Here is a 25,818-nt window from a genome sequence, read left to right as displayed (position 1 = left end):
TATATATTGGCTATTAGCCCTCTATGGGATGTAAGATTGGTAAAGATGTTTTCCCAATGTGTTGGTTGCCATTTTGTCCTAATGACAGTGTCCTTTGCCTTACAGAAGTTTGCAGTTTTATGAGGTCCCGTTTGTCGATTCTTGATCTTAGAGCATAAGCCATTGGTGTTCTGTTCAAGAAAATTTCTCCTGTGCCCATGTGTTCTAGACTCTTTCCAACATTCTCTTCTATTTGTATCTGGTTTTATGCGGAGGTCCTTGATCCATTTAGACTGCAACTTTGTACAAGTCGATAAGAATGGATTAATTTACACCCATCTACATGCTGACCTCCAGATGAACCAGCACCATTTGTTGAAAAATGCTACCTTTTTCCCACTGGATGGTTTTAGCTCCTTTGTCAGAGATCAGTAGGTATGTGGGTTTATTTCTAGGTCTTCAGTTCTATTCTATTGATCTACCTTCCTGTCTCTGTACCAATACCATACAGTTTTTAATCACTATGGCTCTGTAATACAGCTTGAGGTTAGGGATGGTGATTCCCCAAAAAGTTCTTTTATTGTTGAGAATGGTTTTCCCATATCCTGAGTGTTTTGTTATTCCAAATGAATTTGCAAATTGCTCTTTCTAAGACTATGAAGAATTGAGTTGAAATTTTGATGGGGGATTGCATTAAATCTTTAGATTTCTTTCACACACACATACACACACACACACACACACACACACACACACACACACACACACACACACACACAAATAGTGGAAAGAAATGAAGAAAACTGTTCAAAACCTGAAAGTAGAAATAGAATTAATAAAGAAAACCCAAACTGTGGGAAATCTGGAAATGAAAAATTTAGGAACTGGAAAAGGAACCTCAGAGGCAAGCCTAATCAACAGAATACACGAGACAGAAGAGACAATGTCAAGCACTGAAGCCATTGATATTTCCATCAAAGAAATGGTAACCTAAAAATTTCCTGGCCCAAAACATTCAGGAAATCTGGGACACCATGAAAAGACCAAATCTCAGAATAATAGGAACATAGGAAGGAAAAGAAACATAGATCAAAGGCACAGAAAATATTTTCAAGAAGAAAATCTCCCTAACCTAAAGAAGGAGATGCCTATCAAAGTACAAGCATACAGAAAAAGAAATAGACTGAACCATAAAAGAAAGTGTCCTCCGCACATAATCAGACATGGAAGAAGGAATATTAAAAGCTGCAAGGGAAAAAAGCAAGTTACATAAGGAAGATCTATTAGAATTACACCTGACTTATCAGTGAAGCGAATGTAGAAGGGTTTGAAGTTCTAAGAGACTAAAAAAGACCACTCCAGACTAGACACAAAGAGCTATACCTTCTTAGAACCTCATGAAACTTTCTTCAGAATTTACCACATACCCGGACACAAGTCTCAGCTGTTTTAAGAGACAAGTTCTTAGCACCAAGTCTTTACATTAAAAAAAAAATGGAAAGATTGTCTACTAACATCTTAGAAGTACACCTGAAAACTCTAGAACAAAAATAAGAAATCACATCCAAAAAGGTATAGACACTAAGAAATAAATCAAACTCAGGGCTGAAGTTAATAATACAGAAACAAACAAATAAAAACAATACAAAGAATCAATGAAATAAAAGACTGGTTCTTTGAGGAAATTGGTAAGATTGACAAACCTTTATCCAAATTAACTAAAGATAGGGAGATAATATCCAAATTAACAAAATTAAAGATAAAAAGGACATAACAACAGATACTAAGGAAATCCAAAGAATCCTAAAGACATTCTTTAAAAATCTTTACTCCACTAAATTGGAAAATCTAAAAGAAATGGATACATACCACTTATTAAACTTAAGCCAAGATCAGATAAGAAACTTGAATTGACCTATAACCCCTAGTGAAATAGAAGCAGTCTTTAAAATTTCTCCCAAACAAAAAAGTACAGGGCTAGATAGCGTTAGTGCAAAATTTTTACCAAAATTTTTCTTTTCAAAGAAAATTTTCTTTTCAAAATTTTTCTTTTCACAGAGTAGAAACAGAAGGGATATTGCCCAATTTGTTTCACAAATTTTAAGTTACTCTGAAATCCAGATGATATAAAGAGAATTATAGACTTTATTAGCCTTATGAACATAGATATAAAAAATGTGAATAAAATACTTGCATAAGATCCAAGAATCCATCAAAAAAAAAAAAAAAAACAAAAAACCATCCACCCTGAATAAAGCAGGATTTATTCCAGAGATTCAGGGATGGTTTAACATATGTAAGTTGATAAAAGTAATTTACTTTGGTGATTTGACTAGGAACTGCTCCCATAGGCTCAAATATTTGAATACTTAGACATTAGGAAGTGACACTACTTAACAAGGATTCGGAGCTGTGGCCTTGTTGGAGTAGGTATGGTTTTGTGGGAGGAAGTATGTCATTGAGGGTGGGCTTTGGCATTTCAATGGCTTAAGTCAGGCCCAACGGCTTTCTTTCTTCCTGCTACCTTTGGATCCAGATGTGGAACTCTTAGCTCCTCTCCAGCACTATGTCAGCCTCTATGTCACCATGCTTCCCACTGTGTGATAATGAACTAAACTTCTAAACTGTATGCAAGCCCCAATTAAATAAGAGTTGTGGTTATGCTGTATCTTCACAGCTTTGGCTAATCTTCCTAATGCTGTGACCCATTAGTGCATTTTCCTCATGTTATGATGACCCCCAACCAGAAAATTAATTTTATTAAGATGTTGAAAGTATAATTTTGCTACTGTTATGCCACAATGTAAATATCTGATATGCAAGATATCTGATATGTGACCACTATGAAAGGGTTGTTTGACCCCCAAAGGCGTTGAGATCCACCGGTTGAGAAATGCTGGACCAAGACATCCACCATACAAACACAGTGAAAGACAAAAACCTCATGATCATCTCATTAGATGCAGAAAAGACCTTTGGCAAAATTCAATACCTCTTCATAGCATCCCTTGTTCAACAATAAGTGCAACCTCATGAAAGTGAGAAGCTTCTACATGGCAGAGGACACTTGTGAGCTGAAACCCATACCCAACACTGCTGAGTGACCATGAACCTGAGTCTGGATAGCTCAGAGACCTAGGGTAAAATCAATACTTCTGGTCTAATGTAGAGATAAAATGACTCCTAATGATATTCTGGTATACAGTCTCACAGCAAACTGTCTGATCCTCTAACTCCCACCTACATTTGCCCCTTCTACCTTTCATGCCCTGCTTCTTTCCAGCTGTTTGCTTTGCTCTATGAATTCTATGAAACATACTGCCTATGGCCTTCTCTACCTCTAACATCAGCCCTTCCTTAGCTCAAATTTCAGATGACCTTTAAACTTATTTGCCTGTCATCACTGCCCAGCTGACTGTGTTTTAGTTTACATACCTCAGTAACTTTGTCTTATCCCTCACAGCCTTTGTTCCCTAGGTCAGTCTCAGCTGGGTGCTCTAGGGTCCATTGCTTAGCGATTCCCTGGGTAGGGCAGATTCAGTATAGAAAAGACAGAATTCTTTTCTTCTAGCTCTTCCTCATTTCAAAAATACATTTACTGGAATGTATGTGTGTGGTGCTCATGTGTATGTACATGTATGTACATGTGTGTGTATACATATAGATACATTCACATGCTTATGTGCATGATATGAAAGCAAAAGAGGTATTAAGGAGAAAAGAGGGGACCAACAAGTGTGGTGGGTGGGTGGATGGAGGTTTCTGTTGCTGCAACAAAACACTATGACCAAAAGAGCAAAAGGAAATGATTTGGCTTACACCTTCTTATTGTTGTTCATCATCAAAGGAAGTCAGGACAGGAACTCAAACAAGGTAGGAACTTGGAGGCAGGAGCTGTTGCAGAGGCTATGGAGGGGTGCTGCATACTAGCTTGCTCCCATGACTTACTCAGCCTACTTTCTTATAGTACCCAGGACCACCAGCCGAGGGATGGCACTACCCACAATGGGCTGGTCCTCTCCGTCAATCACTAAGAAAATACCTTATAGGTGGATCTTAAGGAGCTTTCTCGGTTGAAGTTCCCTCCTTTTTAGTTGGTGTGTTGAGTTGATATAAGGTTAGCCAGCATAGAAGTAGAAAACGTAAATATGACTGATAGAATGATCTTTGTATCAAATGTCATCATAAAAGCCATTATTTAGTAATGCAAAGTAATTTTTTAATTAGACCATCAATTGAAGTATAAAAGGTTAAACTTTTAGAGGAATGGCCTGAAGCAGCGGCTGATGGAATGAGCACAGGAAGAATAAAGGAAGGTAAAGCCCTCTGGGTCGGCTAGGCTAGAGGGCCTGACTTGGGCAGGCCATGGAATGGTTTTAATAATGTATTGCTGCACACACTATTAGGACATATAAAATATATGCCATATAGAGGGGTGTGTGTGTGTGTGTGTGTGTGTGTGTGTGTGTGTGATGACACATGGAAAAACTTGAAGAGTTTTGAAAATCACTGTGTGTATCTTTTGGAAGAAAATGATAGGACTTAGATTGAGAGTTATAGTCAGATTTTAGCTTGCTATGTAAATAATAAAGGTTATAATTACATACTGCTTATGAAATTATGCTAGTTAAAAGACGAGGGTCAATGGTTAGATAGAGGAGAGCTGAGCCAGGGTCTGTGAGTTGAGAACTGGAATCATCTGTGTCCAGGGCTCAACAGAAGACTGCCTTAAAGCTGCTAATTCTGCCTGATGTTTCCTTTTTAAATTCATAGCAGTGTACTCCAGAACAATTCTAAGTTCTTGGTTACAACATGACAAACCAGGAGTACAGATAGAACATAAGAGAAAGGCTCTTAAAACTACAGAGGAACTTATCAGTGTAACATGTTTTATTTTCATCAGAATTGTACGAGTCCATGGCTGTCTTGAAGTGTATGGTTGCTCTGATTTGGGCAATGTCAGTTGACCATGTCCTAATGCAGTGACAAGAACAAACATGTGTGCCAACACAGAGTGATTCTAGTGTGACTTACAGGTGTTCACCACAAAGGACATAGGTACAGACTAAAGAGTGTTCTTGATTGACATATTTATGGCAATGATTATTAGATTTTAAACATAAGTATACAGTATAAAACTTTATAAGAAATTACATAGGTGTTTAAGTGTTTTCTTAATGAGAGGCAAAACATGGAGAAATTTAGGAAAGTTTAATAAATGAAAAGATTCAGGTATCGAACCCTACTTAGCTAACATACAGCACAAAGAGCCTGGCATTGTTCTAAATGCTGTGCATATATGTCACTGGCTAAGATGAGGATGAGAACAGGGGAGATTGGGAACAACATGGACAGTAGAGCAAGGGGAAGGACAGGGACAACAGTAAGCACACACAGGGACAGCAGTCAGCATGCACAGGGACAGCAGTCAGCATGCACAGGGACAGTTGGGTTTCACATGTACTTCTGTTTCTAGCATTTGCTCTATGTAGTATCAGCCCTTTTCTGTGTCATTTGTTAAGTCTGAGGTAGACTTTCAACCTAATTTCATAGTAGCCAATTTGGAGGAGTTTTAAAATTGGTCTCATTAAATGCTGCATGTGAAAATAATGCTATTGCTAATTTTATCTGACAAAGTAGGTAAGTAAATATGTTAGATATTTTTTTCAAAATTACCAAGTTCTCTGTACTAACTTGATCATGCTCTCTTAGTTATTAGTGCCAGTAATAAGTAGTACTCAGCTTCCCGGGAGAATCAGTGTCCTGTAGTGCTGAGAAGGACCAGAGCGCAGTACAAATTGCTGAAAGGAACTAACCATTTAGAGCAGGCCAGCCTCACACGTCAGAGATGCAAATTCATCTGAAATTGTGAGGCTCGGGCTCCTTGAAACCCGCACACTGAAACAAATTGCTGTAGAATATAAAGATAATGTAAGACGTACTTGCTTTGTAATATTTATGTGTTAATGCTTTCAATTTTTTACCATATTTTAAAACTTTTTTTCCCTTATTTCCCTAGGGAGTTGGTCTTTCAGTCCATGGTCAATTCCGAGTGGCTACAGAAAGATCTCTCTTTGCTATGCCAGAAACGGGAATAGGTAAAAATACCAGAAATTTTTGTAATTACTTTTGAATTACATTCCTTTACTACATTTCAGATATATTATACATTTACCCGTGAAGCCAAAGGACTCCATGTAAGATACCACAATGAAAGAACTTAAAAACAAAAACAAGACACTTTATTGTTAGCTCAGGATATATGTCACATATAAGAATATTAGCACCGTGTACTTAATCTTAGATAAGGGAAAATTTCTTCACATTCCCATCTGTGACCCATTGAGACCTTCATAGATCAACATTACTATCTTATGTTAAAAAGGGAGTTATTCTATCAGGGTTTGTTGAAAGAACTCTTGTTTGCCCACTGAATTGCCTTTGTCTGTGTCAGATGTCTATGCTGCCTGTGTTGATATTGTCAACATCCTGCCATCTTGATTGCTGTTGCCTTACAGTAACTCTTGAAATCAGACAGTGATAACCTCCCAACTTTATCCTTTCTCCCCAAGTTGTTTCAGTTATATAGATCATTGGTATTTCTGTATAAAGTTTAGTTTGTAAGTTTCAACAAAAATTCCTTCTGTTATGTATTTGTGAAGTTTATAATCTGTCAATTCAGGTAGAATTGCCTTCTTTGTGTGTGCTCTATGTGTCTGTGTTTGTGTGAGTGAGGGTGTGTGTGCACATGCATACCGTGTGCCTATGCCTGTGGAGGCCAGAGGTCTCTCTTAGGGGTCTTCTCTGTTGCTCTCTACCTTAATTTGGAGACAGGGTCTTTCATTGACTCTGAAGCTGGTCCATGTAACTAAACTGTTTGACAAACAAGCCTCACAGTTTCTCTTGAGTCCAGCCTCCAAGAATTAAGATTTAGGCATGTGCCACACCATACCTAACTGTACATTTTGATCATGTTTCTCCCTCCCCCGACTCCTTCCAGATCCTAACATACTTACTGCCTAACTTTATGTTCTCCCTTTCTTTCCTGCAAAATGAAAATATAAAAAAACAAAAATTTAAACAAAACAACTAAAGACAAATAATATTCCACCCAAGAACACAAAGCCAGTAATCAAAACACACAAGTAAAAGACCAATAGGGGGACAAAGGACTAAAACAAAGGAAAATACAACAAAAGACTATAAAAATTAACATTGAGTTCATTGTGTGATGACCAAGTACTCCTAAGCCCAGGGCCTACTGTGGAGTGTGGTTGATATACCCAGTGACACTCATGAAGCAAACTGATTCCCTTTCCCAGCAGGTTTCAGTTGTAGATAGCTTTTGGTTAGAGTTGGGTCCACTTGCCCCTCTCAGTACTGAAACTCCCATATCAAACTATACCTGCATGGTGTTATAGTCTCTCTGAGTTCATATGTGCATTAGTCCTGTAGTGTCTGGAAGACATTCTTTCTTGGAGTCATTACCACTTCTGCTCTTAACAGTCTTTCTGCCTTCTCTTGCTTACAGAGCCTTGAGGGAGAGGGGTTCCAATGTTTCTCTCACTCTGCACATTATCTTCTTCCTTGTGAGGTCCACTCCTCCTCTCATGTCTTTTAGTGGTGCCCAGCCACTGTAGTTATTCCCACTGTAGTCCAGATTTTGAAAGCTTAAAAGCTAACATACACATAGACAAGGAAATATAGAATTTGTCTTTGTGGCTCTGGGTTGCCTCACTCAGGATGATTGTTTTCTAGCTTCCTTGTATAAATGTACCACATTTTCCTTATGTATTCATCAATCGATGGATATAAGGTATGAATAGAGCAGAAATGGACATGGTTGAGCAAGTGTCCTTGTAGGAGAATGAAGCAGTCTTTGGGTCTATGCTCAAGAGTGCTATGCCTACATCTTTAGATTGAGTCCTCTTCCGCAGGAACTGCGACACTGATTTGCATAGTGGCTATCCCAAATTTATACTTTGACTATCAAGGAGTAGGAGGTGTTCCCCTTCCCTATACCCTTGCCAGCATGAACTGTCATTTGTTTTACTGATCTTGGTCATTCTGACACGTGTAAGTGTCTGAAAACTCAAGGTAGCTCTAATTTGCATTCCCTGATGATAAAGGATGTTGAACATTACTTAAGTGCTCCTTAGCCATTGTGTTTCACCTTTTAAGAGCTCTATGTTTAGTTTTGTAACATACTTTTTAAGTTGGGTTATTTGTTTTGTTGGTGTTCAGATCTTTTGTTTGTTTTTTGTAATTCTTTTCTACATTCTAGATACTAACACTCTATTAGATATTTAATTGATAAAGGTTTCTTTTCATTTTGTAGGCTGGTACCTTGCCTGAATAATGGTGTCCTTTGCATTACAAAAGCTTTTCAGTTTCATTAGGTCTCATTTATTAATCTTAGTATCTGAGGTATCAGTGTCCTGTTCAGAGTACTTTCTGGTGTAAATGAGTTCAAGCCTACTTCCCACTTTAACTGTAACAGATTCAGGGTATCTGGTTTTATGTTGATGCCCTTGGTATATTTGGATTCGAGTCTTGTGCAGAGTGATGGGGATCTATTTTCATTTCATATATGGACCTCACAGTTTGACCAGCACTGTTTGTGGGAGAAGTTGTCTTTTCTCCAGTGTGTATTTTTTACTTCTTTGTTAAAAGTCAGGTGTCTGTAGGTATGTGGATTTATGCCTGCTTCTTTAATTCAATTCCATTGATCAACATGCCTATTTTTATTCCAGTACCATGCTATTTTAATTATTATAGTTCTGTGATACAATTTGAATTCTAGAGAACCTTGTCTTGTTCCTTATCTTAATGGAAATGCTCCCATTTAAGTTGATATTGGCTGTGGGCATGCTGTAAGTTATCTTTCTTAATAGGAATGGCCCATGTATCCCTAGTCTTTCAAATATGGCTACTTCTCTGGGATGAAGCCAAGTTAATCATGAAGGATGTTTTCTTGGATTTAGTTTGTGAGTGTTTTAATGAAATTTTTTGCACCTAAATACTTAAGGGGAATTGACGTGTAAACTTCTTCTTGTGGTTGAGTCTGTGTGGTTTGGGTATTGGAGTATTAGTGGCATCATAGAAAGAACTAGAAAGTCTGTGTGCCTTCAGTTTCTCTTTTGTGGAGTAATTTGAGGAATATTGTAATTCTTCTTTGAGGGACTGTCAGAGTTCTGCACTGACTCCATCTGCCTCCATTGTTGTTGTTGTTGTTGTTGTTGCTGCTGTTGGGAGACTTTTTAATAAATCACTTTACATCCCACTCAGATCCCCTCGTCCTGGTCACCCCTCCAACAGTCCTTCCCTACTTCCCCTTCCTTGTACTCTGAGGCAGTGGAGACCTCCCTGGGTATACCCTCCCTTGCACATCAGGCCTCTGAGACTTGAAGTTCTCGTCATGTTGGTCTTTCACTTACTGGGTTAGAGGCACAGCAAGAGCTCTTATATTATTCATGGGTATTGTAAAGGGACTTGTTTCCCTAATTTTTTTCTTGGCTCATTTATCATTTGTACAAAGGAGAGCTACTGATTTCTTTGAGTTAATTTTGTATCTGCTCACTCTGCTCAAGGTGTTTATTAGCTGTGGGAGTTTTCTGGTAGAATTTTTGGAGTCACCTATGTATATTATCATATCATATAGAAATAATGGCATTTGGACTTCTTCCTTTCCAGTTTGTATCCCCTTGATCTCCTTTAGTTGTCTTATTGCTCTGGTTAGAACTTCAAGTACTATATTGAATAGATGGGGAGAGAGTGGGTAGCCTTGTCTTGTTTCTGATTTTAGTGGGCTTGTTTTAAGTTTCTCTCCATTTAGTTTGATGTTGGCTACTGGTTTGCTGTATATTGCTTTGATTATGTTTAGCTATGTGCCCTGTATCCCTGATCTCTCTAGTACTTTAACATGAATGGGTGTTATATTTTGTCAAATGCCTTTTCAGCCTCTAATGAGATGATCATGTGATTCTTTTGAATTTGATTATATAGTAATTGCGTTTATCGATTTTCATATGTCAAACCATGCCTGCATCCCTGGGGTGAAGCCTAATTGATCATGTTGAATGATGTTTTTTGATGCATTTCTGGATTCAGATTTCAAGTATTTTTCCTTTTATTTATTTTGTTTTTATTGGACTTTTTTTTATTACATTTCAAATGTTATTCCCTTTCCTGGTTTCCCAGACATAAGCCCCCTATCCCATCCCCCTTCCCTTCTTCTATAAGAGTGTTCCCTCCCAACACTCCTCCATTGTTAGTGGGGTTGCAGACTGCTGCAACCATTCTGGAAATCAGTCTGAGGTTCCTCAGAAAATTTTGGACATTGAATGAGGATCCAGCTATTGGGCATATATAACATTTGTCCAATGTTGCCTTTCAGAAGCCAGATGCCTTCAACAGAGAATGGATACAGAAAATGTGGTACATCTCTTTTGAATTTGCTATCAAAACAATTATGAAATTAGTAGGGCAAATGGTTTATCATCCTGAGTTAACCTAATCACATAAAGACATACATGGTTTACTCATTGATAATGCTATTAGCCCAAATGCTTGAATTACCTAGATGCCTGAACAAATGAAATCCCAGATCGCTCATGAGGGCCAGAATACAGCAAATGAATGCCTAACTGAGATCAGGATGTTTCAGAGAAACTGGAAGAATGAAGATGTTTTTGCCACTGCCCAAAGACTATACATGGATTTGACCCTGGATTCAATGAATATCCTTAAGAGCACCAGTGGAAGAAGCCCTGGGTCCTTTGAACCCCTAGTGAACTAGATTTATTTTAAGGAAGGGGGGGGAGGGGATGTTTTTTAAGAAATACTCAAGTTAATAAAAAAAAAAAAAAAAAAAAAAAAAAATAGATGGACTTTTTTTTCATTGCAATCACAATAACCAGTGGTTTTTCAAACTACTGGTTATAAAAACAGCATGGTGTCTTCCTGGTTTCACACTGTAAAGACATAAGGCATTGGACATCCCATTAGATGGCATGAGTTCTGACATACCATGCAAAGCATTTCATGGGGGTGTCAAGTAACCTAGAAGTTGTCTCCTGAGGAAAGGGACTGAGCAAGACATGGGGCTCCAATCTAATGTGTTCCTCTGAGCGTCCACCCACTCCCTGGAAGATTTTTCTGAAACTTCATTGATTTTTTTTAATCTCAAAATATGAAAGTGTCTCTACATTTTATTGAATTGTTTTATCTATTCAATAAATTTGAGTGTTCCTCCTATCCACCCTCCTTCGGTCTCCCCATCTGACATTCCCTACACTGGGGTCCAACCTTGGCAGGACCAAGGGCTTCTCCTTCCATTGGTGCCAAACAAGACCATCCTCTGCTACATATGCAGCTGGAGCCATGGGTAAGTCCATGTATAGTCTTTGGGTAATGTTTAGTCCCTGGGTGCTCTGGTTGATTGGCATTGTTCTTATGGGGTTGCAAGCCCCTTCAGCTCTTTCAATACTTTCTCTAATTCCTCCAATGGGGTCCAGTTCTCAGTTCAAAGGTTGGCTGCTGCATTTGCCTCTGTATTTGACATGCTCTGGCTGTGTCTCTCAGGAGAGATCTATATCCAGTTCCTGTCAGCATGCACTTCTTAGCATCATCAATCTTATCTAGTTTTGGTGGCTATATGTATGGGCCACATGTGGGGTAAGCTCTGAATGGCTGTTCCTTCAGTCGCTGCTCCAAACTTTGCCTCTATATCCCCTCCTATGAATATTTTTGTTCCCCCTTTTAAGAAGGAGTGAGGCATCCGTACTTTGGTCATCCTTCTTCTTGAGGTTCATGTGGTCTGTGGATTGTATCTTGGGTAATTCGAGCTTTTGGGCTAATATCCACTTATCAATGAGTGCATACCATGTGTGTTTTTCTGTGATTGGTTTACCTCACTGAGGATGATATTTTCCAGTTCCATCCATTTGCCTATGAATTTCCTGAAATCATTGTTTTTGATAGCTGAGTAGTTTTCCATTGTGTAGATGTACCACATTTTCTGTATCCATTCCTCTGTTGAAGGGCATCTGTGTTCTTTCCAGCCTCTGTCTATTATAAATAAGGCTGCTATGAACATAGTGGAGCATGTGTCTTTGTTGTATATTGTAGCATCTTTTGGGTATATGCCCAAGAGAGGTATAGCTTGAGTATTTTTATCAATGTTCATAAGAGAAATCAGCCTGAAATTGTCTTTGTTGAGTCTTTGTGTGGTTTATGTATCAGGGTAACTGTGACTTCATAGAAGCAGTTTGGCAGTATTGCTTCTGTTTCTATTTTGTGGAATAATTTGAAGAATATTGATATTAGCTCTTCAGTACGGTAAATTCTGCACTGGCCCTGGTTTTTTTGTTTTGTTTTTTGTTTTTTGTTTGGGAGACTTTTGATGACTGCTTGTATTTTGTCAGGGCTTATAGAACTGTTTAAATAGTTTAACTAATCTTGATTTAACTTTGTTATGTGTTATCTGTGTAGAAAATCATCCATTTTGTTAAGATTTTCCAATTTTGGAGTACAGTCTTTTGAAGTAAGATCTAATGATTCTTTGAATTTACTCAGTTTCTGTTATTATGTCTCCCTTTTCATTTCTGATTTCGTTTATTTGGATTCTGTCTCTTTGTCTTTTGGTTAGTTAGGCTAAGGGTTTGTCTATCTTGTTGATTTTCTCAAAGAACCAGCTCTTGGTTTTGATTCTTTGTATTGTTTTCTTTGCCTCTAAGTAATTGATTTCAGACTTGGTTTTGATTATTTCCTGCCTTCTCTCTTGGGGATGCTTGCTTCTTTCTTTTTCTAGAGCTTTCAGGTGTACTTTAAAATTGTTGGTATAAGACCTTTCTACTTTCTTTTTGGACGCACTAAGTGCTATGAGCTTTCCTTCTAGCACGCTTTCATTGTGTCCCATAAATTTGGGTATGTTGTGCCTTTATTTTCACTGAATTCTAGAAAGTCTTTAATTTCTTTATTTATTTCTTCCCTGACCCCAAAGGTCTACCCCAAATTGAGTAGAGAGCTGTTCAGTTTCCATGAATACATAGGCTTTCTGTATTTCTGTTGTTAAAACACCTTCTTTCATCTGTGATAGTCTGAGAAGATACAAAGTGTTATTTCAGTTTTCTTGTATCTGTTGAGACTTGTTTTGTGAATGACTCTATAATTAATTTTGGAGAAGTATCCATGAGGTACTGAGAAGAAGGTATATTGTTTTGAGTTTGGGTGAAATATTCTATATATGTCTGTTAGGGCCATTTCATTCATAATGTCTGTTAGTTTCATCATTTCTCTGTTGAGTTTTGACTGGATGATCTATCAGTTGATGAGAGTAGGGTGTTGAAGTATCCCACTATTAATTTGTGGTGTTCAATGTGCGATTTAACAATCTTTCTTTACAAATGTGGGTGCCCTTGTGTTTGGGGCATAGATGTTCAGAAATGGGATATCATCTTGGTAGATTTTTCCTTTGATGAGTATGAAGTGTACTTTCCTGTCTCTTTTGGTTAATTTTGGTTGAAAGGGTGTTTTATTAGATATTACAATGGCTACTCCAGCTTGCTTCTTGGGACCATTCTCTTGGGAAACTTTTTTTTTAGCCCTTTACTCCAAGATAATATCTATCTTATTTTACTGAGATATGTTTCTTGTATGCAGCAGAATCATGGATCCTGTTTTTGCATCCATTCTGTTAACCTGTGTCCTTTTATTGGAGAATCGAATTTTCACTTATTTGAAAATTATTAATGACCAGTGATGATTGTTAATTCTTGTTATTTTAATGTTGGTGGTGTTAGTGTGTGTGTGTGTGTGTGTGTGTGTGTGTCTGTGTGTGTGTCTGTGTGTGTGTCTGTGTGTGTGTGTGTGTGTGTTTCCCTTATCTTTCCTGGTTATGGAGTTATTTTTATGTTTTCTTAGATGCAGTTGTCTTCCTTGGGTTTGGAGTTTTCTCCCAATATTTTCTGTTGTGCTGAATTTATGCATAGATATTGTTTTAATTTAGATTTGTTTTAAGATTCCTTGTTTTCTCCATCTATGGTGATTGAGATTTTTGCTGGGTACAGTAATCTATGTTGGCATTTGTAGTTTTCTAGAGGTTGCAAGAGAGCTGTCCAGGCCTTTCTAGCTTTTGGGGTGTCTTCTGAGAAATTGGTTATAATTCTGATAGGTCTGCCTTTCTATGTTACCTTGTCATTTTCGCTTTCTGCTTTTAATATTCTTTTCTTTGTTCTATAATTTAGTGCTTTGATTAATATGTGGTAGGAGGATTTTTCTTTCTTGTTCATTCTAATTGGTGTTCTATAAGTATCTTGTATGTTTATAGGCAAATCTGTCCTTATATTAGGGGAAATTTTTTCTATGATTTTATTGAGAATATCATCCAGGCCTTAGAGCTGGGAATCTCCAACCTTCTTCATTCCATATGATTCTTAGGTTATGTCTTTTTCCATATTCCAGATTTCTGAATGTTTTGTGTCAGAATTTTTTAGCTTTTTAGCAGTTTCTTTTGACTTGATGTATCCTTTCTTCTATTGTATCTTCTATGTCTGAGATTCTCTCTTCCATCTCCTGTATTCTATTGGTGATGCTTATGCCTGCACTTCCTGCTCTCTTAACCTAGATTTGCCATCTCCAAGATTGCCTCAGTTTGTGTTTTCTTTATTGCTTCTATTTCCATTTTCAGGTCTTGAATAGTTTTATTTCCTTCACTGTATTTTCCTGTATTTGTTTAAGGGATTTATTCATTTTCTCTTTAAAGGCCTCTATCATCTTTATAAGATTGAATTTAAGGTCATTTTCTTGTACTTCAGTTGTGTTAGGATATCTAGGTAGCTGTGCTCTGAAGGTGTCATATTGCCTTGGCTTTTGTAGCCAGCTGCATGGCTTTGGTCACTGTATGTTACTGTTGTAGTAGATATTTAAAGGAGGAGGATTAACCTTGATGCCCTAGTGGCAGGCCACTGATGGGTATTTTTCGCATATATGATTCAGGAGTTCTAGGTCTGATGAAGGTGGACAGAGAGGGCAGGAGAATGGAGGTCTCTACTGATAGCAGAATGCTCCAGGGTAGCTGGGGGAGGTTCAGAGGATCTTTGCAAGACAGGAAGGTTGGGGAAGGAGGTTAACCTGTATGGTTAGGCCTCCTACAGGTGCTGGGATGAAGGGAGCAGAGGTTTACAGGGAATCTCTTTGGAGATTTTTAATTATTGCTTTTATTTCAATTGGGTTATGGGTCTTTTAAATTGCTTATTTTGTCTTGACTTAATTTTGGTAGTTCATTTATAAAGAAATTCATCCATTCTTTTTAGCAGTCAGGTAGAGTACAAATTTTTTTAAATTGTCTCATGAATGTCTGATTTCCTTGGTGTCTGTTAATGTTCTCTCCTTTTATTTTAATTTTATTCCATTGATTCTTCTCTTGTCTTTTAGTTGATTTGGGTGTGGGCTGACAAGACATTTTTGTTGATTTTTCAAAAAAAACTGTTTAATTGATTCTTTGTTTGATTTTTGTTCTTATTTGTTTCTATTTCACTGATTTCAGCCCGTCTTTTCTTTCTTTCCATCTACTTTTTGAGGCGCTATTATTTTTCTTGTTCCGAGTTTTCAGGTGGGTTGTTAAGTTACCAATGAGAATTCTCTCTACTGTGACGTAAGTGTGAAGAAAATTTTTCTGTGCAGCTGAAGAATAGACTTTAGGTTTGTCAGATTTTTTCTTGTATCTATTGAGCTGAACATTCGTTTAAAAATTGTCAATGGTAAATTATTTGTCTTTTTTCAGTACAGATTTACCCTGTTGGATCTTTCATCTCATATTAGTAATCCTTTTAACATGTTGTTTAATTTGATCTCTGAAACTTTATTTGTAATTTTTGTAGCTATGATTATGAGAGGTTTGCAGACTGATTTATAATGACCTTTTGTATTTCTGTATTGGTGAACTGTTTTCTTTTATGAATAAATGTAGAATTATTATCATTTCTCTTTTCTAAATGCTCTGTAGAATGTAATTGTAGCCATGGAGCCTGTTGGTTCTCTTGTTGAAAAGTCTGTGATCGAGATTTGAACCTCTGGAACCGTGGTGAGTCATAATCCTGAACAACACTGACAAAGTGGGGACTTGTACAATACATTAAAGCTGCCCGGGGTACTGTTTGGGTTGGCTCATAAGTAGTTTTCTCTTTCATTCTTGATTACTTATTAGTTTATTCTTTCCATATCATTCTGTTGGTTTGAAGTTGTCTTCAGTTTGTTTAACACTTATTTTCATCACTTTGGTTTCCATTTGCAGCCTCATTTTCTTGTCTTGTCAGGTAAGAACAGGTTAATTACATTTTAATAAATCACTTTTATCTACACATTTTGTAGAAACTACACTCAAATTTTTGAATTCTGCTTTATTCCCTGGAAAGTACTAAGTGATGAGAGATTGCTGTGCTAGGTTACATCTCTGAATTACGTACATGGCCCACATGGTCACACAGCTGGTGCTCTGTGGTACAGAGTGCTGTGGCTAACATAGTGCCCAATGGGTTTGTTAAGTGCATTTCAACTTAGTTGTTTTTTTTTCTTTTCCCTTGAGTAAGATGCTCATGGTGGGTCAATGAATGTGTTCTACTCAGACTTGGTATATAGCTATGCTTTGAGCCAATGAGCACTTTGAAGAAGTTATGATATCTTATAGTTTACATTTTCCTATAGAAACATTTGTTTTCATCTACTTTGTTCTATATTATACATGTCTGTCTTGATGATTTTAGTTTTGCGTTCTCATCTTCATGTGTATATGTTCATTTCCATATTTGGATTCATTCTCTCTCAAAATGAGAATTTTTCAAATATTTTTCTCAATCTTCCTTTTCAGCTACATCTTTTACACTCATTGAGATGCACTCCTCCTGTATGTGTGCACACATGCTAGTAATCCATCCGTTTGTGTGGGTGTGGGGTGTAGTGCAGCAGACTGAACTCAGGCCTCACACAGTCGAAAGGAGTATTCTACCTCTGAGGAGAATACCTTTATGTCTTTATATAAACTTTGAGGCACTGTTGTGCGGACTCCAGGCCAGCCTGGTGACCATGCTGCCTAGCTGAGCCCGTGGTCCCTGGCCTGGCTAGAAGCTAGAACTTACTGGGCCTGCGCATCCAGCCTGTTCTATGTTCATTTTAAGTTATTTTGTCTAATTCTCTTCCTACATTTTGCATTTCCTCTCTGAAAAGTCTAGGTCTGCCTTTAGTGTTTCTTGATGTTTCAGTGTATGCATTCATCTCAGTTTCATGTGGAAATAGGATTTGTTGTTAAAACATAACTTCTCTGTTCTCTGTATTTTTTTGAACATATGAGTGAACTCTTACATTTGTGTCGAGTTTCAGCTGGTTTTGTCTCACTGTGCATTGTTTTCCTGCATACAGATGTGTAGGTTTTGCTTGTTGTGTGTCTCGAGAGATAGGGTTTGTGTGGGCCGCAGGCGTTTGAAACCCAGAGACCCACCTACCTCTGCCTCCCACGTGCTGGGGACTAAAGATGGCTTTTACTACCGATGGCTCGTGTGGTTTTATATCAACGTGATACAAGCTAAAGTCATCTGAGAGAGGCTTCAGTTACAAATGCTTCCATTAGGCGCAGACTGCAGGCAGATCTATAGGTGTAAGTTCACTAGTGATTGATGGGAAAGGCCCAGCGCCTGTGTGGTGGATGGTACCATGCCTCGACTGTGGTCCCTGGATTCTATGAAAGCAGGCCAGGTAAGCCATGAAACAACCCTGTAAGCACCCTCCATGGCCTCTCCGTCCAGCTCTGCCTTCAGGTTCCTGTCATGTTTGAGTTCCTGTTCTGAATTTCCTTTCATTGAATATGCTGTGGGGTTTATGTTTAAATAAACTTTTTCTCCACAACTTGTTTTGGTCATGGTATTTTCATCATAGTAATAGAGATCCTAACAAAATATTAGCTAGCAATTTTCATTAGATCTTAAGTGCAACCTCCTTTGTAAGGGTGTTGGATATTTTAAAGAGTTTCTGTTGTTTTATTTTCTTTCTCCCTCCTAGTTAAGGTTCTGCGGTACTGCCCCTCAATTCTTTCTTTTTTTTGTTGACATTTGTATCCTTGACTGGTCTTAGCTGGCCTTAAATTTAGAGACCTCCTACCTGTACTTGATGGCTGGGCGTGTACCGGCCACAGTGTGTACTGTCATGCCTGGTTTTTGAGTTTTCAGTTCTTACAAAATGTTCGTTTCATGCATTTTTTTAGGATAAAATGTAAGTTGTGGAACCTTTGATCTAGCTAGATGTTTTGGTTTGGTTTTGTTCCATGTAGGAAGGGACAGTGAGTTAAGCTTGTTGAATGATTCTGGAGTACAGAGGCAAGGCCTTCCTCTGTGTTTGTTAGCTCAGACCCTGCTCTTTCATCTAGTTGGTGGGTCTGGTGTTCTAGTGATTCCACTTAGCTCTTTTGTTCTCTAGGCTCAGATCCTCCACATATAGAATGAGGAGTTAAAGTGATTCTAGATGGGGAGACCAGAACTAGGGTAGCACCAAACTGTTCAGTTCGTGTTTTGGGGCAGAGGGCTGATCAGGAAGAACATGAAGTTGAAGGGATCAAGTCCAGAGCTGAGGTTCTGGGTCACGAGAGATACTTTACTAGCCATGTGACTGTAAAGACAGACCTAGAGTTTGCATTGGGAAAGGAACAACTAGGTTTGTAGCTCGTTTGTCAACCCCATGTTTCTTGACAGTAGCATAGCCCAGTCGTTTAGTGCTGCACATACTGATTCTCATATTTCTGCAAAAGCTGAGAGCGACCAAGGCATTGGCATGTTTCTTGCTTTCCTCCCGTCCTTCCCTGGCTCTTTAGATGGCAACCTTCCTTGCCAGATCTCTCACAGCCTCAGGTGTATGTTTCTTCCTGTAAGATCTGGTCTCTGCTGGACTGCAACACATTGCATCCAAAAGCTTGGTTCCTAAATAATGAAGTTACATCGTGCTTACATGCTTCAAACTATTACAGATTTTGGGATGCAACTCTGCCAATAACAGACACTAATAAGCACACTAATGTTACTTAAAGCCACAGGGGTCAAGGAAAATAAACTATAGTAAATCCCACAGCAAGTGTAGATAGTCCCGAAGCCCAGGGTCAAGCTAAGAGACACAGAGATAAAAAGAAGTGCTCACTGTGTCTGGGGAGACTGGGCAGCCATGTCTCAAATGATAAGAGAATGTTTCAGGATAGAGGGTTTCCTGTATTCAGAATTGTTGAAGCACTGGTAGGAGGAGATATGGAACAGAGATTGCAGAAGGGCCATTCTCAGAGCCTGGGCCCCACCTGGGGAATCCAACCCATATACTTTACAGCCACCAAACCCAGATATTATTACTAATGCTAAGAAGTGCATGGTAGAGCCTGACAGGCTGTCTCCTGGAGAGGCTCAGCAAGAGCATGACAATAAAGAGGCTAATGCTGACAGCAAACCATTGAACTGAGAATGGGGTCTGCATTGAGGAGTTAGAGAAAGGATTAAGGAGTGAAAGGGCTTGCAACCCCATTAAGAACATGTCACCAACTAAATCCAGAGCTCCTAGGAACTAAACCATTACCCAAACACTGAATACATGGACAGACCTGTTGGCTCCAGCTGCATATAGGTAGCAGAGGATGGCCTGTTGGGCACCAAAGGAGAAGTCCTGGTCCTGCTAAGGCCTGGGCCCCAGTATGGGGGAAATGTCAGGCAGGAGGTGGGAAGGGGTGCAGGTTGGTTGGGGAAACACCTGCAGAAGAAGGGGTTTGGGGATGATGGACAATATTTAAAATGGAAATAAAAAATATATCCACTTAAAAAAAACCACAGACGGCTGTGATTGAGAGTGATCAGAGAGAGATGAAACTAAAAAGTGTTTGGACATTTACACTTGCTAAGGTGGAGGTTTTAATCTAAGAGAAAATGCATTCGAAAAGATTTTTAAGAACAAAATAAGATCTCTATTTGTATTTAAAAACATACACTCCTGGCGCTGGTAACCCATACTATAATTCTAGTACTGGGGAGGCCACAGGTTGAGAAAGAGATCACAAAGTTCAAGGCCACGGGTTATGTCCCAAGCTCCTCAGATTATCAAGGCTGTTAATATGCCCTATACATACTGTTGGAAAGCAAGTATTTTGTCAGTTGCATTGGGTGTTGTTCTTTTAGGGACCATCCGCCTTGTTTTGAGACAGGTCTCTTCACTAGACTGGAGTTAGTTCACAACTGTTGGTCTAGCTGGCCCTGGCGTTTGCTTGTCCAGCTCTGAGTTGCAAATCAGATGCCACATCTGGATTTTAAATATCAACCTAGGGATCAAAAGGGTCCTCAGTGAACTATCTAGGTTTCAAAAAGCTAACATTGTAGACTCCTAAATAAAGAAGACATTCTACAAACAGTCACATATTTTTACCAACCCCTAGAGCATAAGATGGCAAGGATTTGAAAAATTTCCAAACTAAGCATAATTCATATGTTTTTGATTTGTCTCATTTGTATAACACATAACTTAATATTCATAAAAACAGATTCCAGTCTGGTACAGAAAATGGTGAAGTGAATATAAGATATTATCTCCACTTTCTGTTTGAATTATTCTTTTGCTATACTTAATTACAGGATCATTTCCTGATGTGGCGAGGCTATTTTTGCCAAGACTTCAAGGAAAACTGTTACTTCCTGCACTGACAGGATTCAGACTAAAGGAAGAGATGTGCAGAGCGGAATCACACACACTTTGTAGATTCCAGAAAGGGTGAACTGACGTTTGCTGGAGAGTGATTGAGAAGATCATAGATTTTGTAAGCAGGGTATGAATGCTACATCATTCTTTTAGCTGTGTGGACATTGGAGAAAGAACTTAACCCCCACCTACCCACACTCCTGCACCTTTCCCTTTCTGTCAAGACTCGTCTAAGCTGAACAGAAACACAGATCCACCTCGCCTCACCTTCCAAGGCAGAGAGAACATCAGTGGGCGTCCCTGTCACCATGCTGGGCAAGGTGCCTAATCTTTTCTGTCAGATGGGACCCATACAAAACAGAACTAATGATACCTTCAGAGGATATTTAAATAGTGTTGGTTTAACAACAAAGTCAGGCCTCCAAATTTGGAAAATATTCTCAGGGAAGCCATTTTATATAGTAAAATGATGAGTTTTAATCTTGAGGAGAAATGTTTCTAGAATAAGGAAGGGATATTATAAAAGATATTTGGAAATGTATATTATTTGGTTAGGCTATTAAATTGACATGTAATATTGGTTTAGATAGTTTCATTATGTAGTCTACCTGATCTTGAATTCCTGATCTCCTGTCTCAGCCCCCAAGTGCTTGATTACAGACATGTAAATAATATGCCAAATAGTTAACATTTTCAACACTGGGGTGAGGGAAATGCATGAACAAGTGTGTGTGTGTGTGTGTGTGTGTGTGTGTGTGTGTAACGGAGCGATGTGCACATGCTTAGAATGATTAAACTTTATCAAAATTTCACTATATAGGGTGTCCCATTGTGTCCCCTGCCCACTTTAGGATCTTTTGTGCAGAAATTGATACAGAGACTGCACTGATCATTGCTCTGTTGCATGTTAATGCCTCTACCTGGATCCATTCTTCTGGTCTACTAAGCCATTGTGGTTAAGTATATGAACGTATTTTTTAGTTCTGTTTTTTATATACTTTTATTTAGAAGGTAAAAGTATTCAGTTTAGTAAACCTGGTGTTTCCCCACATCGTTATTCTACAAACTATGGTGGAGGTTACCCGCCACAGTTGCTTCTCCCATCACAGTTGACTTTCTCGGTCTCACCTGGCATGCTGTGCCTGGTCAGCTGCTTCCTCATTGAGCAGGCCTCTATCATGCCATTGGCCCTGCATGTCTTCTGAAAGGAAGCAAAGTGGTAGATTTTGTAATGGAATTTAGTCAACCGCGTGAGAGTTGGTTCCTAAGCGCGCCTGCTCTGTCATTGGTCGCTTACAGGAGCATTACCTGCAGCAGGCAGTATATCCATTCTCAAGGCCCGCAAAAACAGAAAGAGAAGTTGGGCGCATGCGAAAATTATTCTCAGCTAGGTTTGATCGAAGGGAAAATTACTCTGTTAGAAAGAGCCAGTAGGTTTCTTCCTACAGGTTACAGTTTGACGTAGTGTTGGCATTTCGAAAGAAATACTTGGACACAGCAAAGCAAAATTGCACCACTTGGAGAGGAGGAAAAATATTGCGCTGCTTTCTGAAAGTAGTTAGGAAAGTCTCTGTCATGGCTGTAGGATCATGGTACATATTATGACAGAGTTGTCTGTGGGCTGTGTGCCCTCTTCTTAGTTAGGGTCGGCATTGGTAGTGGAGATGACATTATGACCACAGTGTAAGCAAGTGTTATAAAAGAAACAACGAGCTGGCAGGGCTTTGAAGGCTGAGCCAAGAGCTTTATGTCTGAGCACGGCAGGCAGCAGCGTAGAAGAGACATCATTCGGCCTGAGTGTATATTTCGAAACCTCAAAATCCACCTACAGTGCACGCTTCTTCAACACAGGCCACACCTCCCAATATCTAGCTACTCCATGGTTACTTTCTGACATCTCAAATCTCAGGAGTCTGTGGGACCTTCCCATGTCAAAATCACCCCAGCCCACTAAGTCACCTGGGAGTGCTATTTACAGTTAATGGTACAATGAAATGCATATATAGATCTTTCAAAAGGCTTGGCGCCTGCAATGTTTGAGTTCTGAAGGAGGGACGTTAAGTTGTACCCACACCACAAGGGCTCCATATTTTCCCATCTTACCTATCCTTTCCAGAGGTAGCATTTGTAGTGTGGCACTATGTGTACATAGCTGCAGTCCAAGCTCTCGCTTAGTGGCGATGGAAAGAGCATGATGACCAAGGATAAGGATCCATGAGAGGGTTGCACAAGTTGTCTCGTTTCTGTAGAGTCTCCCAGATGTCTTGTTTTCTTTCCATTTAGTTGCATGCACTGGAGGAGGAGAGTTGTGTAGCCTGAAGTCCTTCCAGCTGAGGATGCAAGGGTAAGGTGCCTTAGAGCTCATCGCGAAGTGCAAGTAGGTTTCGGACCATCAGACTGGAAGTGTTGGACAGGTGGCAGCAGTGAGCACTGATCTGTGGATGTAGAAGCATATTGAGATCACTGGTCTAGCGATGGTGGGAGAACCCGGAGCTCAGTCTTGAGGAGGCAGCCATCTGATACCTGCCCTCCCCAGCAAATTTGCACACCTGTACAGCTTCTCTTTGAAACTTCAGTGCTCCACCTTGGAAGGAGCTTTTAAAGGCTTCTCAGTGAATTCTCAGAGGCATTTCAGCAGACAGGTCCAGTGTCCGCCATTTGTAGAGCTACAGATGAAACACCACACAAAATCTGCCCCAGTGTTTAATTAGCCATTTATGTCACTGTTTCTTTTGTATAAAGGCCCAAAGTGAAGTGCTTGCATGCTCAACATATCAGGGGCTTGATTTGATCCCCGCACCCACTTATGGGCCCTTATCCCAGGTCAAACTGGGAAAGTGGAGGCATGCATGCATGCAAACACACACACACACACACACACACACACACACACACACACACACACACACACACACACACACTGAGAATCCTTAAAAGGGTTGAGAATTAAAAATCGTATGGTTCAAATGCAGAAATTTAACTGAAATAGCAAAGGAAGAAAAAGGTGTAGATTGATGAAGTGACTTAAAATGAAAGGAAACAAAGGTCCCAGTAAGATATCACTATACTGGCAGTTCCCAAGAAGAAAGCTTTTTTTTTTTTTTTTTTTTTTTGTCGACTGGGACTGAACTAGGGCTTGTGTTGCTAGAAAAGCACTACCACTGAGCTAAATCCCTCAAATCCCAAGAAAGCTTAGATGTAAGATTGTGATATCATCATCCTTCAGGTGGGGGAAGCCAGCTGGAGCAAGCTAGCTGAGCAAACGGAGTCCTGCAGAGAGTTCTTTAAGGAACCAGTTAAGGACCTCTGGAAGACATTCACAGGTGGTGGGGACATAGCACAAGGGGATATTGGTCAGCACTGCACAAAATACAGAAAAAATAGTAGAGAAAAGGAAGAATCATAGAAAAGGAAGAGGTGATGGAGAGACAGAGGCAGGACAGAAGCAGGGACACTGATATGATACAGGCAAACAGTTCAGAAATTTCTTACAACTTAGTAAGTAGTTAAACCCAAAGGTCTATATAGTTCAGACAAGGGATAGAGGGATGGTGAGGTACCACTAAGAAGAGACAGCATGCTATGGAAGTCTCCAGCCCTTGCAGAACAATAATGTTCATTCTCCTCTTCCCAAGCACTGAGCCCTCAACACACATGTAGGTTCTGTTTGATCATGGAATTCACCATTCAGCCCATTACAGTAGAGGGTAAGGTACATATAATGTACAAAGCTAAAACAGGACGACTTAGAATGCTAGAATCCAAGTAGGAAGGGGAGAAACATGTGAGATATGCAGGTTTTAAAAGCAACAGGTTGATTGAGTTCAGTGTTAAAGTCTGTATAGTAGGACTGCTTTGTAGGACACTGTCAGTAAAAGCACCGCACCCAAACTCAGACTCAATTGCCCATTGCTATGATCCAGACTCCCATCTGCCAGCAGCGTGTGTTCTGTCGTAAAGGATGACTTTGGTAACCGTTATTTTTTGGCAAGAAGGTGCCCTGGATTATGCCACATAAGACGCAGGGTTAAGATAATGGAGAGATTGACTAGAACATAAACAGAAGAGAGTGGTGTTGAAAGGTGGAACAGCCATGGCAAAGGCTGAATACTGAACACAGGAACCTTCTGGCCTCACATGGATGACAAAATTTGAGGTCCTTTCTCTCCCTGAAGGGAGAGCGTGAGGGTCGCCTGCCTGTGCAAGTGCAGTGGGGATTTTAGCAAGGGTAAAGATTTTGACAAGGGAGTTCTGTGTCCCAGGTCCAGACCCATTACTTAGACCATAGAAGAGTTAGTGATAAAAAATAAATAAAGAATTTTTTATTTTGGCACTTTTTAAGAGCTTTTGTAGTTGTGTATATATTTTCTTGAATTGAAACATATGGTGACAATTATTTAAGAGAGTATTAAATATAATTTGGATTAAAATGGTAATCTGGTACAAATGTATCATTAAACATGAAGAATTTTAAAGGGTTTTTAAATTTGAATTACCTAAATTATTCTTTTCAAACAGTCCAAGATGGGTCAAGATAAGTTCATTACATTTGAGGAACACATGACAAATAAACAGGGTACTTAACAGTAAACTTAATGTGCTGCCCTTTTGGCATTAATTAACGGTTCTTTGTATTGTAACATTGTGTTTGGATAGTGCCCTCAGGTTGAGGGCTACGTCATGTTTTCGGGTATTCATTTACTTGAAAGTGTCAAATTCTGCCCACTCTTTCTGTGGGAGGAAATAATAAGGCAGGTTTATCATTCCTAATGCAAATATCTTTTTTTAAAGTCAGTAGAAAGGCAGAGGATAATAATTGAATTAACTTCCTTTACCTTTTACTCATCTTCCAGAAGGTATTATTAAACCAAAGTTAGCAAAAAAAGTCTTTAAAGCTGTTTCTTCCGCTTACAGGCCTAAGGGAAGAACAGGAGGCAGTGCTGTTCCTTCCGTTTTTGACGATTGATTTTTGTTAGTGTATTTAAATATATTTAATGGATTGAAACAAGTATCAGCAAATGAAAACAAGGGTAGAAGTTAAGAATAGATTTTATTTTGTACTAGTAGTGATAGAATAAATGTCCTACCCAGGAAGTGGTGAGCATTTCCTTTGCTGTGCTAGTGAAAGTCTCT

The 25,818-nt window shown here is 39.1% G+C and overlaps 1 protein-coding gene across 1 annotated transcript in view; it reads left to right on the top strand.

Annotated features, from left to right (window-relative positions):
- Nucleotides 1–25,818, top strand: part of Hibch (3-hydroxyisobutyryl-CoA hydrolase) — a 164,638-nt gene that overhangs the window by 31,568 nt on the left and 107,252 nt on the right. Inside the window, exon 7 of the mRNA XM_032899734.1 lies at nt 5,999–6,077. Coding sequence (XP_032755625.1) covers nt 5,999–6,077 — 79 coding nt within the window. The remainder of the gene's footprint in view (nt 1–5,998; nt 6,078–25,818) is intronic.

The sequence above is a fragment of the Rattus rattus genome, chromosome 4, assembly GCF_011064425.1.
Source record: "Rattus rattus isolate New Zealand chromosome 4, Rrattus_CSIRO_v1, whole genome shotgun sequence".
Taxonomy (NCBI): Eukaryota; Metazoa; Chordata; class Mammalia; order Rodentia; family Muridae; genus Rattus; species Rattus rattus.
This window is presented reverse-complemented; position numbering and strand designations above follow the sequence as displayed.